Source organism: Emys orbicularis, chromosome 2 (genome assembly GCF_028017835.1).
Source record: "Emys orbicularis isolate rEmyOrb1 chromosome 2, rEmyOrb1.hap1, whole genome shotgun sequence".
NCBI lineage: Eukaryota > Metazoa > Chordata > Testudines > Emydidae > Emys > Emys orbicularis.
The window spans coordinates 64,611,058-64,630,288 of record NC_088684.1 but is presented as its reverse complement, the minus strand read 5'-3'; the positions used below and the strand labels follow the sequence as shown (position 1 = coordinate 64,630,288).

Here is a 19,231-nt window from a genome sequence, read left to right as displayed (position 1 = left end):
CCTAAAATTGGGAACTGTCCCTATATAATTGGGGACATCTGTTCACCCTAATCTCTTACTGAAACTGTTCCACTTTGGAGAAATACTTAGTAATTGGAACAGAGTGATTGGACTCTGGGTCTTCTAATCATCAGACTATAGAGTCATTATTTCTCCATTATTTCTCTGAAGTGAAACAGCCTCTACAGGTAAGAATGAGGAAGCCCCCACATCAGATTGTCCCATAGCTCAGTGGCTAGAGCACTCTCCTGAGAGCTGTGGGAGATGCCTATTCAGATTTTTCTCCCTCTGAGCCAGGGAGGCGGGGGGGAATTGAACCTGTGTGTCTCATATCCTGGCTGAGTGCTCTGACCGGAGGGCTAAAAGTTAAAGTGGTCACCTCCTCTTCCAGCCATTTTGTGCAAAGTGAGGCAGGCACCTAACTTTCTCACAAGAAATGGCTTATGCACCTAAGCTGCCTGACTCCAGGAGAAGAATTCCTGGTTGGGGATCTCTAGCAGAAATAGGGGCCTCTCTGCAGCCTCCTGGACTTAGCAGCCTATCTCTATGATCTTCCAGTGGCTAGTTTAGACAGTTCCCAAACTAGTATGCTAGCTTTTGTGGATTGCATTCTTAGGCCCCTCTCTTTCCCCATTCATTGCATAGGAAACTTAGGCACCTAACTGAGGCATTATGGATTACAGTATTGTTCCTGAGTATAACCTAAAAGTTATGCTCAGTGTGGCAGCACCTAAGTTCCTTTGTGGATCCAGGCCAGAAAGATGAGATCTTCCTAACAGGTACAACTGGCTGAATTTTAAAGAGAACGGGTCAGATTCACTCTCAGCTAAACATGTTCCAAGCCTATAAATGAATATGGTCCATTATGTGTAAAATAAAATGTTTTAACTAAATGATATACCCACATATGATACTGATTTGGTTGGTATTCATAGGGCTGTACACCCTCCATCTGCCTAAGTATCAATATTTTAAGTGCATATTTTGCTAAATTTTAGGGTATGTAACAATATAAATAAAATCAAGTGTAACAAACTCTGGCATGCATAGAAATTCCATCATGGGATTTTGTTTAAATGCTCAAACATGTTTTGCTACATCTGGAAAAATATTGAACCAGATTTAACCCTCAACAAGTGCATTGCCAGAAAAGCTGATTTTAGTATCTTTACAGCAATTTTTGGACTGTCAAGAGTGAGTGCTGGAGAGTCAAAATACTAACATTGCTGCAAAGGTGTTTAAAAACTGTATTTGCAAAGAAGGGGGTGAGGGGGAGGTTTCTAGTCCAGACTTTTTGCTAGCAAAGATCATGGTTTTAAATTTATAGTAGCACCTGGATGGCCCAGTCTTGATATGGATGCCATTGGGTTCTACAAAAATATAGGGTGAAATTCTATACTGCTCAGTAAGAGGCACAGCACAGAACTTGCAGCCTGTGAGGAGGGGAGGTGAGGAGGAGAGATAAGGTAGTATGCCGAAGTGACCCCTGGCATAACTTAGATAGCCCTGAGGGGCTAACAGTGTTACATCAATTTGTTCCCAGCTGCCTCTGGGCAACAGTGCTGCCCACAGTCTCCACAGCACTACATGCTGTGGCCCTGCCGCTACCACAGCCTTCCTGTCCCTGTCCGTATGCCAGGGTTTGAGACGAGGTCCTTGGAGCACAGCCAGCTTCCTCAGTTCCTATACCAGGGAAATTCTCCCCTAGCTGGATCTGGGGCTTTTAGAGCCAATCTGCGCTGCTCTGACCTTTTTAGACAGTGTAAATAGGCCAAAGAGTGGGTAGGAATCTCACCCATAGCGAGAGACCAAGCATATTACAATATAATTAAGACTAGATGCAACAAAATGAAGGAAATAGGGGAGGGAGGATGATGATAACAGTGAGGGAAACGCGATGACATTATCTATACTGATAGCTGTTTGAAAAATTTTTGTATTTAAATAAATAAATATAATCAAACGTTGCTCCCAGCAGACCAGGACAAGTTAATTCTGGATGAGAATTTACCAGTCTTTGTTTATCTGCTAAGCTGTGAGACAATACTGAAATCAGCCAGGGGGCAATGTAACTAGAAATATTTTTATGTGCCCCATCATTAAAATAATTGGTATATGAGTTAAGCAAAAATGTTCAGTTATCAGTCCAGCTCCCAGAATTTCAACCTCCACAGAACTCCAATCAAAGTCAATCTGGTAGAGTCTGATGCAATGACATAAAAATAACAAATATTCTGACTAACCCCAAATTAAACTGTTAATATCTTGTTATGTGTTTCCTTACAGCTGGCTGCATTAGAGAGGCAGATCTTTGACTTTCTTGGCTTCCAGTGGGCTCCTATTCTTGGCAATTTTCTACAAATAATAATTGTCATATTGGGTTTGTTTGGAACCATCCAGTTTAGGCCTCGATACATAGTTGTGGTAAGTCTCTCTTATTTACTTTGTGTTCATAGTAGGCTTTAATACAGGAGTCGGCAACCTTTCAGAAGTGGTGTGCCGAGTCGTCATTTATTCATTCTAATTTAACGTTTCGCGTGCCAGTAATACATTGTAACATTTTTAGAAGGTCTCTTTCTATAAGTCTATAATATATAACTAAACTATTGTTGTATGTAAAGTAAATAAGGTTTTTAAAATGTTTAAGAAGCTTCATTTAAAATTAAATTAAAATGCAGAGCCCCCTGGACCGGTGGCCAGGACCCAGGCAGTGTGAGTGCCACTAAAAATCAGCTCACGTGCCGCCTTTGGCATGCGTGCCATAGTTTGCCTACCCCTGCTTTAAAACCTCTTAAATTACAAAACATATATGTTATGCTAGAAAACATATGAATGATCCTTTCTGCATTATCTTTTAAGGTCTCCAGTTATCCATCATTTTGAAACTTATGGCTCAGTAAATGAGATCTGGTTTTGAGGTATAGAAAATTATCCAGGGCAGTAGGTTTCAGAGTGGTAGCCGTGTTAGTCTGTATCAGCAAAAACAACGAGGAGTCCTTGTGGCACCTTAGAGACTAACAAATTTATGTGGGCATAAGCTTTCGTGGGCTAAAACCCACTTCACCTGATGAATGAATGAATAAATGAATGAATGAATGAATGAAAAAAATGTCTACTGGGGAAAATCATTAGACAAATGCTTTAAAAGCTTCAGTTTTTTCTAATCAACTGTTGATTCCTGTAATTTTGTGGGTTTTGTTTTGTTTTGTTGTTGTTGTTTTTTTTTAAGAAATAAGTGGCCTCCCCTGAGAAAAAACTGGTCTGAATGTAACATCTGATGAACTGGGTTTTAGCCCACTAAAGCTTATGCCAGTGGTTCCCAAACTTTAATAACCTGTGAACCCCTTTCACTAAAATGTCAAGTCTCGTGAACCCCCTCCTAAAAAATGAATATTTCCAGGGGTTTTCTCCGTTACCTGAGTATAAATTATAAAAGCAGTGAACTTGGAAATATAAAATTTGTTTTTATGACAATCTTATTATACACTATTTATTATTAATTATTATTTATCATTACGGTATTTTTATTACATTATGAAAACGGCAACACTCTTCCAAGATCTCACTTTCGTAGCTTGTATCACTTTGAATAAGTCTGTTATAAGACAAGGCTCCTATGTTTCATCAAGGAGTATCAGATGTGAAACAACATGAAGGTATTTAAGAAGTCAACTCAAAGAGTTCCTCCTACACAAGCATTCAGTCCAGGCAAACAACGCATGTTACAACAAAGCTTAAACTTGTTCTTCATAGTAATTTTAAAAACAATACTAGCTGCCTATTTAATTTTAAAACAGCAAAAAATATCCACCACTCTTTCCATTTCTTATAAGGAGTCTTGAAGTTTAAATCTCCTCAGTGTGATAGATATGCTTGCTTTGATCTGCTTAGCTCTTGGAAGTCCAGGGGCTCCGTGCTGCTGGCCCCGTGCTGCCCGGGGTCCCTAGGGACAGCTCTGTCCGCCATTAGGGAATTTTTTCCCGAGAACCCCCTGTAACATTTCGCGAACCCCCAGGAATTCAAAAAACCCAGTTTGGGAACCACTGGCTTATGTTAGTCTCTAAGGTGCCACAAGGATTCCTCGTTGCTTTATCCAGGATAGTTAATCTGTAGAATTTACTGCCAAAAATATAATTAGGCTTGGCAGAATTCAATTCTTATTTTTTTATAATTTCAAAGGATAATATCTATGTTTATTTTTAAGCATTTTGTTTTTTTATTGATTAAAATGTTCACCGTTATGCAAAATTATGGGGTTTAAGCATTTATTTAATTTTTTGCAGTTACAGGAAATTATGCATGGGCAGACTATGGGGGGAGTGAGACAACAATTATTTAATGACAGTAGACGTTGAGATTAAAAAAGGTAAAGCATTATAGCCATTAAAACACAAATTGTCAACATCACATGTCAAAATATCCAAAGTAAATATCCTTAAATCAAACTCTAATAAGTTCTCAGGCAGCACTTTTCTTTATTTGCCTACCTGTAAATTTTGATTATTATTGATGGACATATTTTTTCATCGGTCTGTGCGTTTATGGTGGAATTGACGTTTACCAACATTTACTAATCAATATCTAATCCTTCCATGCTTAAACACAATTAAGGCCAACATTTTCATAGGATTCAAAAAAGGGATTAAACATTTATATGGATAATGAGAATATCCACAGTTAAACTAGACAGAAAAAAAAACCTGAGGGATATAAATTGTCATACTTTTAACCATGAGCCAACCTGTAACTGACAGGAATGGGGGGAAAAAATTATTTATGGGCTAGTTATTCCACAACTGTCCAATATATAGTTTCACCTTTCTGTTAAACAACTAGTACTGGCGACTCTTGGATCCAAGATATTAGAGTAGATGCACCTCTGGTCTGATACAGTATGCCAATTCCTGCATTCCTGTGATCATAGAGAACACTGACGCCTGAGATGACTTTCTTCCAGTCGTCTCTAACTTTGCCAATAGCTGTTATATATTATGGGTCTGATCCTAAACTGGTATAAATTGTCACCAAGGACCTGCCTCTGATGTATGTAACTTGAAGTCAGATATATTACCTCTGAGAAACATACATTCTCAATCCAGCCAGGAATCAAAAATTCCAATGCCACTTAAAAAACTACTTCCCCTCAAATACTCCTGCCCTCACCCCATTGGAAAGGTTGAATATTATCTTTTTTTACCTGGCAGCACTTGGAATCTCTCAGTACTGTTGTTAGCAAGGGATTTTGAGATGTAAAAATAGCTTTTCTCACAAAAGAATGAAAAAAATGTCTACTAGGAAAAACCATTAGTCAAATGCTTTAAAAGCTTCCGTTTTTTCTAATCAGCTGTTGATTCCTGTAATTTTGTGTTATTTCTAAAAAAAAAAAAAAGTGGCCTCCCCTGAGAAAAAAGTGGTCTGACTATAACATTGAGGTTCTTTGTACTCACTTTTGTTAAACTTCATGAACATTTATAAAGAATTTAGAAGGGAGTGATAAAAGTATTAGTCTGCACTTTTATCTAACTCCTTCCATTGGAGGATGGTGCTTTACAGATGTGAATGCATTACTCTCCCATTATTTTGCCCATTTCAGATGTGAGAAAACTGAGGCACAGAGAGATTAAGGGTATGTCTACACTTGGAGCTGGGGGGGGGGGGTGATTCCCAGCTCGAGGAGACACTTACATTGTCTCAGTGAGAGCTAGAGCGCTAAGAATAGTAGCATAGCCACAGTAGCACGGTTGGTGGCTCAGGCTAGCCATGCAAATTCATGCCCATCGGCTCCAGACAGGTCTGTACTGAGGGCAGCTGAGGTAGCCCCTCTTGCCACTCGCCACTGCCGGTGCTACTGAGACTACACTACTATTTTTAGCGTGCTGGCTTGATGAAAGCTAGAGCGAGTATGTCTCCTCGAGCTGGGAATCACCCCCCCAGCCCTAAGTGTAGACATACCCGTAGTGTCTTGCTCAAAGTTACACAACAAGTCTGGGGCAGAGGTAGAAATAATCCCAGATCTCCTGACCCTCCAATCCCAGCACTAACCGTGCATCTTCCCCTGTTAAAACTCTTTCATTTTGTTCAGCATAAAAGATGAAACACAGCACATTAACCAACTGTTTCTTTATATTATTTTTAGTGTAAAAGTACATTTTAAAGGTAACATTTCTAAAAAAGTTGTTTTATAATTAGAGATGCAAAACTCCATAAATAAAAAGGTTTGAGTCCTTGCTCTGTCTGATTCATATAAAGGACTGGAACCTGGGTTTCCAACAATCCAGGAGAGCGCTGGGCTATTGGCTAGTGGGGCTCTCTTACTCTCCCCTGTTGAAGCTGGTCCACTTGGTGCAATAATTAAATATTCAGTAGGCCAGCAAGAAACTGATTCTATAGCCTGATGGTAGGACATTTATCTGGGATGTGGATGATACAGGGTCAAGTCCCTGGCACAAAGCAAGGTCTTGGATCAGTGTCTCCCATATGCTAGATGAGTGATTGGCTGTGCTGGGATGAGCTGTTCTCTGTCTCTTTGGTTTTGACCGGAAATTCCATTCTAAACCTGAAAAACATACCCAACAAAAGTGTAGTCAAAATGGATACATTTCAGTGAATATTTCCTGTTTTGATGAATCAGCATTTTTGACAAAAAGCTGTTTTGACAAAAAAATCCTGCCCTGCTCTACCCATAGAGCAGTTTGTTTGGACTGTCATTGTCTGTGTGCACTCTGGTATTACTTAATTTATTTACTCAGTCTTTACTAAGACAAAACTCCCAATGAAGTGACAGGCTCAGATCCTCAAGTCCTACATAGCCTCCCCCCTGTGCTTCCTGGGGCTTTGCCATTTGCAGCTGTCCCCAGATTCCTCAAAGGGATCCACAGTATGGAAGCATGCAGTCAGTTACTGCATGCTTCAGGCTTGTTCATATAGCTCTGGGCTGTATTAACTTGTGATATGTTCCACTGTGAGCTAGGCAAGAGACAGTGAAGGAGTCCAGCCCAAGGGATGATGAGGTTTGCCTGTCAGATTCTGAGATCTGATTATATCACAGTCCAAGGCCATAGGGGTAAAAATGAAGTTTGCTGACAAGCAGACTGATTATTGGCAACTCAAAATCTGTTTACTGCAAATATATAATAAGGGCCTGATTTTCAAAGATATCTGGGTGCTTAAAGATGTAGCTAAAGACCTAGTGGGATTTTCTACAGGGAGTTAACCACCTAACTCACTTAGGCGCTTCTGAAAATCCCACTAGGAATTCAACTGCATCTTTAGGCACTTTAATGCCTTTGAAAATCTGTCCCTAAGTCCCTTAGTGATAGGTATTACACATTAGAACAAGGACTCAACTCAACTGACTTAACAGAGGAAATATACTGAATCAGGCTTTCAGAGTCATCTTCTCTAATTGACTCAAATCCAGGAGCTGACTTAATCAGATCCAGTCTAACTGGAAAAGCAACCAACTATTTCAGGAAAAAAATGTGGTAGTGTATATTGTGTTCCCTGGTGACTTTCATTGCCCTCTATGTCTACCTGATCCTACCTAAGGAAAGAATGTAAAGTATTTAGCATTTCATATCAATTCCTAATAGATAACGATCCATAGTATGTATATATATATGTGTGTAGATTTTCTTTATAATATTATGTCATACTATTTTCCAGACGCTTTGAAGGACCTGCTTTGGCCTCAGCATGAGACCTTTAATAGATCAGACCTTTGTGTGTAAGGGAGGCTTTGACAGTGTTTTTTCTGCGCCTAGAGCATTTACAGTGCAGTTCCCACCCTGCTCCCTCTGTAATGCTTTTCACACACAAATTTTACATTTACCGTATTGCGGAATTGTGAAAGAAATGAATACATGTGTTAAATGTTTGACTTAACAAAAGCAAGGTAAATCAGAGTTAAGGCTGACACTGCATCCTTTAAAACTCTCAAGTCTGAGTATGACTGCGCATAAATTGTTGTTGTTGTTATTACATGAGTAATTCTTCTCCTTCTCTCCTATCTCAGAAATGCCTCCCAAATAAGTTTATCATCAGAGAGTGCCAGATTAGCACTTAACTTAGTCAAGGAAAGGACCAAGCAGGGAAATGTGGCTTACCTCATACTCTGAAGCTTGTAAAACTTGGACTGAGACTGATCTTCAGCAAGAGCAAATTCCTGCTGAGAGCCTTCCTCTGAGAAAACCCTGGCCCTGTCTCTCAGACCTCCACCCTGCTGACTGACACTTGAAGCATCTCTGCTGATTGCAATTGTTCTACCAGGTCAGGGAGACAGCTATTATCTAAGGTGCTGTGGTATTTAATTTAGATGGAATAAATAGGCCCAAAATGTCAGAGGTGTTAACATAACCCAGTCATGGTTCAAACTTAAACAGTTTCAAACAAGGTTCGGGGTTTGGTATACAGAGGCCTCAGCCTGCTTAGTACCATGGCAAACACAACATTAAAAATCCTTTACAAATTCTTATTAAAGAAACGGAAAAGAGGGGAAAACAGCTAAAGTGTTTGAAATGTAAAGTATTAAATCAGGCTTTATTTTCACAGCCCTCTTTGTTCCCTTTCCCGTTAATTGGCGCGAGTTTTTAGAAGGAGAAAAACCCTTGTTTGACAATCTTTTAGATGGCATCAAATATATCTGTCCTTTTTGAGAAAAAGAGAATAAGTCATTTGAGATGGGCTGGAGCTGTCCTTGTTGCTGCTGCTGTTAAAGTTTCCTAAAAGATGAACACACACAAAATGGAGAAGAGAAGAACAGCAAAGATAGAAAATGCAGCTCTAGTCCATGCTGCTGACTTTCACTGCAACCTCCCAGCTGGAAAAACACAGGCGCAACACATGGTCTCATCAGCCACTCTGAGATCTGGTAAACTTGTACCAGCATCAGGATGTTCAGGACTTGGCTTTTAGTTGGATCTTTCTGGTCACAAGCTTACAGTAATGCTGCAGGATATACAGTCTTGGCCATCTAAGCCAGACTTTTATTAGACAGAAGGCAAAAGGAGAGGGATAGAAAGAGAAGAAATAAGGGGGGGGGGGCACGGAAAGGACACATGTATGTGGAGGGGAGAGACAAAGTATCAACGTCCCAGTTGGTATTCAGGATTTAGATGGCGCTAGTAGAGGTGGTGATATCATCTGGGTCCTCGGACTGTCCCAGTCTGATCAGGACATCTCTCAGGATCGAGATAATGAAGGCCTGGGGTCCCAGGAGATGTTAAGGTGGCAGCCATGATGGTGAAATTCACTCCAGTAGCCATTTTTTCTCTGCAAAGTTTCTTTCTTTAGAGACTGAAAAATGGGAGTGGTTGGCAATAGCCCATCCCCTCATTATTTGTCCACCAAGTTTACCCAGTTTCTGAAACACCAGTTTTGGTTATTGATTTTTCAATTTCACACTTTTCTTGTTTACCAAGCACGATCTTAACATAACCTTTGCGTTATTTTAGCAGGCCTTTTTGTTTTGATTAATTCAGTCTTTCTGTTTCACTTTTGCATCTTTTCCCATTAACACTTGTTGTTATAGGTTATTGTGTCATCTTATGAACTTACACTCACTTTTCACAGCTGAGCTCACAATTATAGTAAATTTGTAGGCCCAGTTATTACAGCAGTATCCAGGCCACAGGTCTTTCAGATCTTTGACCATGAGGATCAGTATACTGAAATCGACCTTGAATTCAACTGGCCCCCAATGTAGTGTTAAGTTTATTAATAATTGTGGCATGTTCTTGTTTCTTTGCCCCATTTGGCAAACAGGTTGCTACATGCTGCTTCTGGGTGCCCTTCACAATTGGGCCAGCTAACACATGTTATAGTAGATGCACTATTGTCTTTAAGGCAGCAGTTTTTGCAAAAGGGTACTAGGAGGGTCACGAGATGAGGGGAAAAAAGAAAATGCGAGAAAGCTTCTAAGCAAACAGTGCTAGGGGCAGCTAAGCAACATTAACTGCACCTGAAACAACAGAGCACTCTCACAGCATCCGTGGCAGCATGCCTTCTCTGGCCAGCACCAGGTCACTGGCTCCATGTGGAGGATGCAGGAGCCAACATGGTGAGATCGGAAAGTGGGGTGGCAGGCACATGAGGTGGCAGGCCAAATAAAATGATCTGGTGGGCTGGATGTGGTCCCCAGGCCACTAGTTCCCCGTTCCTTTTTTTCTTTGGTTTGGTGGTCAGGGGAGCCTCTCAAATGGGGGCCCTATGCAAGTGCACTGAATGCACATTAGTTAATCTGGGCCTGGCTACCCACCCATAGTTTTCAAAGTAGACTATTAAAATAGGGTGTTCATTTGTGCAAAGCCAACCTGAATGCTAAGTATCGGGGGTTGCATTAACAGAGGTGAGTGTAAAGGGGGTCACTCCATGAGAAAGTTTGGGAAACACTGCCTTAACATGATGAAAGCAAGGATCACTGTGGCCAGGGCTGCACCTGAAAGAAAAGGCACAATCCCATGGGCTTCCAGGATGGAAGAAGTCATGTCCAGCCATCACTTCTGTGTAATGTCCTCCAAAGGTCTGAGACCTTTAGTGCAACCTAGCCAACCGATGGTGAGAGAAAGATGGAATGAAATGACAGCCTCAACTCTGAATATACTGCTTATCTTAAGTCAAACAGTTCCATTATTTTAACTCTTTTTTTCTCTTAACTTCTCATTTAAATACAGCTCAGAAAACAATCCACCATGTCATTTAGCAGATACAACATTTATGACACTTGAAAACTTTGTGGATGAGATTAATCTGACCAAAGTTCCCGGCGGGCATCAAAATGAAAAACTGGTTCATAATTTTCTTATATTAGCTCATCTGAAATTTATACAAATATTAATTTGCAAAGAACAAAGAAGAATTAAATTTGAATTCTAACCCACAATGTAATATACTAATCACACAGCTGTGAAGTTACACCATGGTCCATTTCTCTATACATTATTTTCCTTTCTTCACAGAACTCCCATAGCTAGCAATATTTCTAACCTGTTTGGATCAATTAATAATGCTAACAGAATACTTGTTAAAGTTTTTTTTTTCCCTAGCACTGTGATGAAGTTGAAAAACACTCAGAATGATGAGTCATATGGTTAAGACCTGGCCCAGCTCAGCATAAATGCATTATTGTACAATGAGATGTGAAAATAAGACACTTTAACCTAAACTGAGAGTGGATCTAATTAGCTTAATTTACTCAATTAAATAATATGATATATGAGGTGCTGTTATAGCCTAGTGATGTGTGCAGTATAAACACCTAGAGAGAGTTAGATTTAAAACAGAAAGAAATTAGGACATATAGAAATGCCATATACATTGATCAAGGAAAAGTCATTCCACACAGAACCTTACAGCTTCAAAAACGTGTATAATATTTAGGTATTCAAAGCTGCTTTGTGATACTGTCTATAATACTTTGGTAAATCCTGCCCTGACAGTATTCATGTTCTATCATATTGCCTTGTTCTATGATTCCTGCTCATCTCTCATAAATTAAGTTGAGTTGGGCTCTGTCAATACTTGTGATACCTCCAGGGCACACCTAGATGTATGACTCAGTAGTTGCCTTTCTTCCCTTGAATTAGCACTGAGCCAATATACTGTTATAGAGTCAGGGACACTGTGTTACTGGAGGTACTGCATTTCAGATGAGATATAAAATTGAATGGCTACTTATGGCCATTTTTCATAAAAACTAAAGTATCAATCTCAGTATCCTAGTCAAATACAAACCCCGGAACTTCCTACCTTTCGGTTGCACACTTTTTGTCCTAAACTGCTTAGTGGCACTGGGCATTGTTAAACAGTTGCTGTGTTTTACTCCAAAAATGGCTGCAATGCACTGGGGGATTAAATGTAATTTCTGTATCAGTTTAAATATGCAAAATGCTTTGAGACCCCTCAGAATGAAAGGAGCTATATAAATGTTCCATTATTATTATATTAATTTGTACATATTTATAGATATAGCTTTATAGATATATTTATAGATATATATCAATTCTGTCTCAGACCTATATATAAAAAAGCAGAATTTCAAAAGAGAAAAAGAAACAAATTTAAACAAGCAAGTCTCCCTCATGAAATATTTTACACAGAGCTAGTGGCCTATTATTAAGGTTGCCTGATGTTTCCCATTATATGATCCTATTTTCAGTTGCTTATAACTTTGCCAAATGTTAACTATTTGGGCTGAAATTGTCCATGATCGGTGTCCACCTCAGGCTGAATTTATTTTGGAAATTTCAATCAACACATTTCTGGAAATGAAGCTAGGGGGACCAGGATCAGGTCTTGCGGGATTTGTCCTGGTATGAAGGATGAAGGATGAAGCAGCTGTCTCATTACTACTAAGTATCAGTTGACATGTTAATGTAGACCTGTGCAGTTCTCTAATATGGTTTTAAAAAATGGATTTCCCCTGTCTATTTTGAAATCTGCTTTTATGAATCATTATGGCTAAACCTGAGTAAAATTCTGGCACATTGGTATTAGCTGCTCTGTGCACCGAAGATACACATCACATCACATCACAACTTGGTTACTGCATACATATAAATCAGTTATTGCCTTTGATATAGAGTCTGTAGTGAGTTAATGCAAAGTCTGTATGTGATGAAAATGACACTATCCCATTTAAGTAAATAATAACGATAAAAAGCCAAAACCTTTACTGCAGATAGACCACAGTAATTTTAACAATTTTATTGCTGTTTAAATAAAAGGTTAAAAGCAGGCCTCAGTTAGTACACTGATCTTCTCTGTAACATACAGGAGATTGGCCAGGTCTGTTGCTCTTACTTTGTACAGTAATTCTTTGCCATTGACGTAATAGTTATCCTCAAGCCACATGGGTACTATACATTATAACAAATTAAATTTAACTAACTAACCTGTTTTGTGTATAGAAGCCACGGAAGTACAGGGGTCTATGAAAAAGATCAACCCCCTTCATATGAATCTTTTCATTATAGACCTCAGGGAGGAGGAGGAAGAAAGAAACATAATAAAAATTATACAACAAAGTCAAACTAACAGTATCATTGGATTAGAAAAGGGATCGGGCATATTGGAGATTAGGGTATTTGGTTTTAGAGAGTATATTGAGGCAAAACAATAGCATGTTATCCTGAGCAGGTCACACCAAATTAGACCCTCAAAGCTGCTAAGTGCAATTCTCCATTGTAAAGCTGTAAATGTAAAGTGGCAATGCCATTGCAGCGTCTCATTACACAGTTTAGTTGGGTGTAGCTCCAGCATTGCTTCTTGTGCAATTAGCTCTTCATACATAAATGGTTCTGAACTAGAACATTTGGATAGCTAATTTTGCAAAGTTTCACAATACCACATAGGGAAATTGTGCATTCCCATTGTAAACAGCATCTGGATAGTAATAAAAATTGATTTTCCAATCATGCAATGTGCTCTGTGTGAACAGATCCCTGCACCAGCATGGAGTGCCAGGGTCCCCAGAGGAGATCCATGTCGCCTCAGGAGTCCATCTCCCTGGAGCTCATTGTAGGGTCATGGCCTAAGTTTCTTGCTACCTTTAAATTCACGGGACCGAACTGAACTGTGGTGTAAGTCGGTGCAGTGCCATTGATTTCAGAATTATACCCATTCATGCCAGTTCTGAATTTGTTCTGCTGTCTACTTCTTGGCAAATATGAGGGAAAAAAACAAAACCAACAAACAGACAGGGCTGTCATGGTCAGTTGAAAAGATACCATAACTTCTTGTTAAAATACCTTTTACTGGAAGAAAGTTCATGGAAACTAAGCTTAGCTTTAATTTCACCTGCCTGATGATTTCAAATGACATCCAAATATCAGAGAAACACAATAGATAAGGTCATATCTTTCATTGGAGCAACTTCTGTTGGTGGAAGGGACAAGCTTATGAGTTTTACAGAACTCTTCTTCAGGTCTGGGGACTGGTAAGCTTGTCCCTTTCTCCAATATAAGTTGCTCCAATAAAAGATACTAACTCACCTGCCTTGTCTCTCTAATATCTTGGGACCAACATGGCTTCAAAAACACTGCAAATCCATGCACCAGACTAATGGGGCTTCTTGTTTGTTTGTGGGTTTTTTCCTACTTGTTTCCTCTAAACATTTAGCAGGGTATAGCACACCTAAATTACTGTACTGTTCTGGGATTTCCAGCAACAGAGCAGAATAATGATATACACATGAGTCACAAATGCATAAAAAACAGTGATCAAGTCAGCATTTTGGAATTAACTGGTATCAAGAGGCTAGTCTAACATCATAAAAATAAATCTAATTTTTATTGGTATGTATTTAGAGCAGGAGAGAATATTGGATTTGTAATTTGCTATGGTTCTTAAGGGACTTGAGCCAGGAGAACTCTGTTTCTGGACTCTTCCTGTTTTTTGGTTCCTAGAAGAACTATATTTATTGATATATTTTCTAAAAAAAAGTATTGATCTGCTCAGTATAAAGCCTTTCCATCTTCACATTTTATTTTTCTTTCTTTTTTGCTGTCATCTGGCTTTTTGTCTAGTACACGGTGTGGACTGCCCTCTGGGTCACCTGGAATGTTTTCATTATCTGCTTCTATTTGGAAGTAGGCGGGCTTTCTAAGGTAGGTCCCTTATAATTCTTGAGGGTTCTGGGGGAGCAAATGATTGTACTTCGATAGCAGCAATGTAGAGTGTTCTAAATTACTAGATCCAGGAGAAAAATTAGTGTGCTCTTTTTACATGTAATCAGAGCTTCAAAGGTTGTTTTTTTTCTAGCTAGAACTCCAGTATATCAACTTGTCTGTAGTAGTAAATATTCATAGATTGGAAATAAGTAAATGTAATTAAACTGAACATCTGTGTCTCTCTAAAGTAAAGCTTGCTGCTGAATCCATTTTATCAGGTTGACGATTATTCTGTTTGTTAAAAAACATACAATATCTCTTTAGCAGATGCTTTGAATGAGTACATGAAATATGGTCCTGAATGTTCTGGGGCTGTTTTGAAAGCAACTAAAGAGATTGATTAATAAGGTTAATGAGACAACTTGTTGAACATATTGGTCTCAGTGTAAAAATGCTAATTCGGTAAAACAAAATTGCACAGGAAAAGATGACATTTTTGCACATGAGTCAAGCTTTCCTTTACTCGGTACTCAATACTTTCGTTTGCTGATTCCTTTTTCAAAGTCCTGATTAGAGCAGAAGTGTTTGCTGCAAGCATCAATGTACACTTATGTAGCACTTATGTCGATATAGTTTATAGTTAACCACATTGTATCCACAGTGACTTCTGTACAACATCCTCTGATTTTCATCCTAGCATAACAAACTCAACAAAATTAATTTATTTGCCATATTCATATGGACATGATATAGAACACTGTACCCCATTAACACAAAGGAAAAACATTCTTAGAATTAGTATGGCTACTAACCTTCTCAGTCTTGGCAATATTAAGTACATGGCTGTGAATTCATACTATTATCTTATAAAAGTACAAACTTCAACTGGCTAACATGAGATCATTTGTGGATTAGATTCTTTATTATTAATCAGGAAAAGTCATCACAGTATTTGTTGAACAAAAGATCTGGTGAAGTCCATTTTATAACAAAGAAAATGTAATTTAGCCACGCAGTAAGAAATCAATTGAAAATTTGCTTCAGTATAGCCAGAGATGGGCTTCTCTTTGTTTGTTGATAAAACTTTTAAATTAGAAGCTGGAGCTATTCTTCTCCCATCTGCAAATATGCTTTCTTTCTAAAAGAGATGCTGCAGCTCAACCAGGGGTTTCCTGATTAATGCAGGAATTACTGGGCTGATGCTATGCAAAAGGGCAGACTAGATGTTGATACTGATCCTTTAAAATCCATGAATCTATGAGATGAATATAGACATCACACATAATATCCCACAAGAATGACAGATTGGTAATAAGTCACCAATATAATTTTTCTTTACTACTTATACTTTAGCATTAAAGTGACCACAAGTTAAGAAAAGTTTATTTTTATACCAGTTGTGTGATGACCTTTGCTGATACTTTTCACCAATTGCCTAGAAAACATAAGTGTATTATGAAGAATTTTAATACTCTAAAGTCTGATCCTTAGCTTATCCAAATCAATAGTAGTCTTTCCATTGACTTCAGTGACCTTTTGAAGGTCACAGTGATGGCTGTGTTAAAAACAGCATATATGAATTAAAAATGTTCGCCATTCAGTTTCACTATTGTACTCCAATTTTGGGTGGTCTTACTAACAGTGTATGATAAATCACAGTGTGGTGGAATAATATCACAATTTTACTACTCAAAGGATTTAAAATAATATTATTTTCATTCTTGCTACTTAGGCTAACTTTTTTATGTCTGTTAGAATTCTTACCTCATGGTCTAGAACAGGGATCAGCAACCTTTGGCACGCGGCCCATCAGGGAAATCTGCTGACGGGCCAAGACGGTTTGTTTACTTGAAGGGTCTGCAGGTTCGGCTGATCGCAGCTCCCACAGGCCGCGGTTCACCGTTCCAGGCCAATGAGGGCTGTGGGAAGTGGCATGGGCTGAGGGATGTGCTGGCCGCCGCTTCCCGCAGTCCCCATTGGCCTGGAATGGCGAACTGCGGCCAGTGGGAGCTGCAACCGGCCGTACCTGTGGATGCTGCAAGTAAACAAACTGTCTCGGCCCGCCAGCGGATTTCCCTGAAGGGCCGCGTGCCAAAGGTTGCTGATCCCTCATCTAGAACTATTAGAATTTCAGAACAAAGAGATGTGGAAAGAGATGTTTTAGAACAAAGAGATGTGGAAAATGTTGTCCCCATTACAGTCAGTTGCGGTTTCACAGTGGACTTCAATGAGAGCAATATCTGGCCCCAAGTTTGCAATACAGTAAATTAATATAGCGAGGGAATTCCTATTGTCCAGTGAGCTCAGCATTCACGTCACACTCCCCATCAGTACCTGCCCCGGGCTGGGGAAGCTACTGATCCAACCAGCAGACCAAATTTGGTGATGAATCCTGGTCACGTGCCACCTGATGCATGTTGCACATATGCTAAAAAGAATGAGCTCTAGAATTTGGAGTTCTTTTTGGACATGTCTAAAAATTATGCAGGTGACTACATGAACATCAGACATACCAACTAAGTAAGGCCTTTTCTATAGCAGAAGTGAAAGCCTAACCTTATAGAAATCAATGAAGTTTTGTCATTGACTTCAGTGGAGACAGAATATTACCATAGAGCATTTTAACTAAACATTTTCACCTTTACTATCAATGATTCAGCTTATCGAGAGGCAAATATGGTGGAAACACTAGTATAGGCAAGGCAGTAGCAATAGTAGTAGAGCAAGTAAAAAACTATCTGTCAAAGATTTTTGGACAGACGATGGCTATCTTATGGAAATGGAAATTTCTGCAGGAAATATCCATTGTTGACAATATTTTTCAGGTTTCATCAAGCAAAAATTGTCAAAACAATTTAATTTTTGACTGCTAACCCCCCTCCCCCCAGCCACCACCACCCAATAATGGTGGAACAATTTTGATGAAAATGAAAATGTTTTGTTTCTGTTGCTTTTTTGGGGGTGGGAGTAGCACAAATTTCCCACCCAGCAACTGCCTGTGTTTTAAGTGTCATATCACAAATACTTGATCTGAGCACAGTTTGAGCCAACAGCCACCTGGAACTCTGTGAGTACTCAGGCACTTTCACCATCATTACTGTCACCAGAGGAAATGAATTTGTGGTAGCAAAAAATGGCAATTTTAGTAAAAATTTCTTAGGGCAGGTCTACACTAGAAGCACTGCACTGATGCAGCTGTGCTGCTGTAGCATGTCTGGCGAAGATGCTCTATGCCGATGGGAGATTGCTCTCCCATCGGCATAATTACTCCACCTCCACAAGAGGCACAAACCACCATTTTGAAGATCTACTAGAAATTCCTTAAAGGGTATAACCAGGGGAACTGCTACATATTATACACAGGCCCTTCAATACCACCAATTTATTATTTTGCAAACATTTTACTTTGTAAAAAGATTTCATTCAGTTAATATGCACAGTCAATATTCCCACCTCTGTAGCTCGTTCCAGAATTTTGTGCCCATTTTGAAAATACATTTGTTGGTTGGTTAGCAGTGTCCTGCTAGTGGATTTGTCTTTATTAAGGATGTTTTTCCTTTGACAGCAGTTTACAATAATGGAAATATTTATTGGTTCCTATTATTGAGCTTTTCTACTTCTATATATAGTGGCAAACTTTCCCTGAGGGTGGATAATATCTCTGAGTCATATGCTATCCATACACATACTTTGATGGAGACTTTCCTTCCGCTGCAGTTAAGCTGAAGATGACTATTCATGGTGCCCACCTTCTCCCTGTAGAGTGCTTCAGCTTAGCACATTTTGATTTTCATATCTATTTTCTATATCTCATCTAAGTGGCTATCCAAGGTTGATATATTCTTCTTTCTGTTCATGGATGTTTCTATCTAGTTTAATCAGTTTTTCTTCATCATGTCTAATTTAGTGTGATCTTTGTCTCGCTCAGGGTTCATTTTTAGGTTGGCTTTCAAGGTTAAGCTCTTTGTCAACTATGTCTGTGATATATGTCAGCTTTGAGCAAGTATTTGCATGGCAAATAATTGCTATTCTTCTAGGAATCTGTTTCTCTGATTACCTTAAATGACAATTTAGCCTCTGGTCCTCAATTGGGTAAAGAACTCTAAGCTATAGCTTTGGTACTTTATATTTAGACTTAACCCTCCTATTGAAGCCAGTATGAATTTTGCATAAATTAAATAACCATAATTAATAAAACACTTTTCCACATATCTATCTTTTATGGTATTTGTTAAATAGATACAACAATCAAAGCTTTCCAAGTTTTCAGATAGTTCTATGGCTAGGTGGAAGGTTAGAGACAAAGCTATAGATGCATTCATGGGCTAGATCCTCAGCTGGTGTATAAAGACATAGCTACATTGATTTCAATAGAACTATATTGTTTACACCAGCTGAGGATCTGACCTTTATAATAAATAGTACTCTGTGCCACAAGGGCTACAGACGCTATAGAAATTAAATTCCCAAAGGAGAACTAATTTAATACCTACTTCAAAAGCTATAAGGATGGGGCTTTAAAGTTATTTCCTAAGCAAAACAGTGTGAATTGGAATATGGACTGATCACTCCTGATGAAAGCCAAACTACATCTGGAGTCCAGTTATTCCATCTGGTGCATGACA

The 19,231-nt window shown here is 39.0% G+C and overlaps 1 protein-coding gene across 1 annotated transcript in view; it reads left to right on the top strand.

The window, feature by feature from the left end:
• The first annotated feature begins 2,130 nt into the window (after positions 1 to 2,130).
• Positions 2,131 to 19,231, top strand: part of NKAIN3 (sodium/potassium transporting ATPase interacting 3) — a 279,433-nt gene continuing 262,332 nt past the window's right edge. The window contains exons 1-3 of the mRNA XM_065398298.1: positions 2,131 to 2,196; positions 2,287 to 2,424; positions 14,523 to 14,603. Coding sequence (XP_065254370.1) covers positions 2,131 to 2,196; positions 2,287 to 2,424; positions 14,523 to 14,603 — 285 coding nt within the window. The remainder of the gene's footprint in view (positions 2,197 to 2,286; positions 2,425 to 14,522; positions 14,604 to 19,231) is intronic.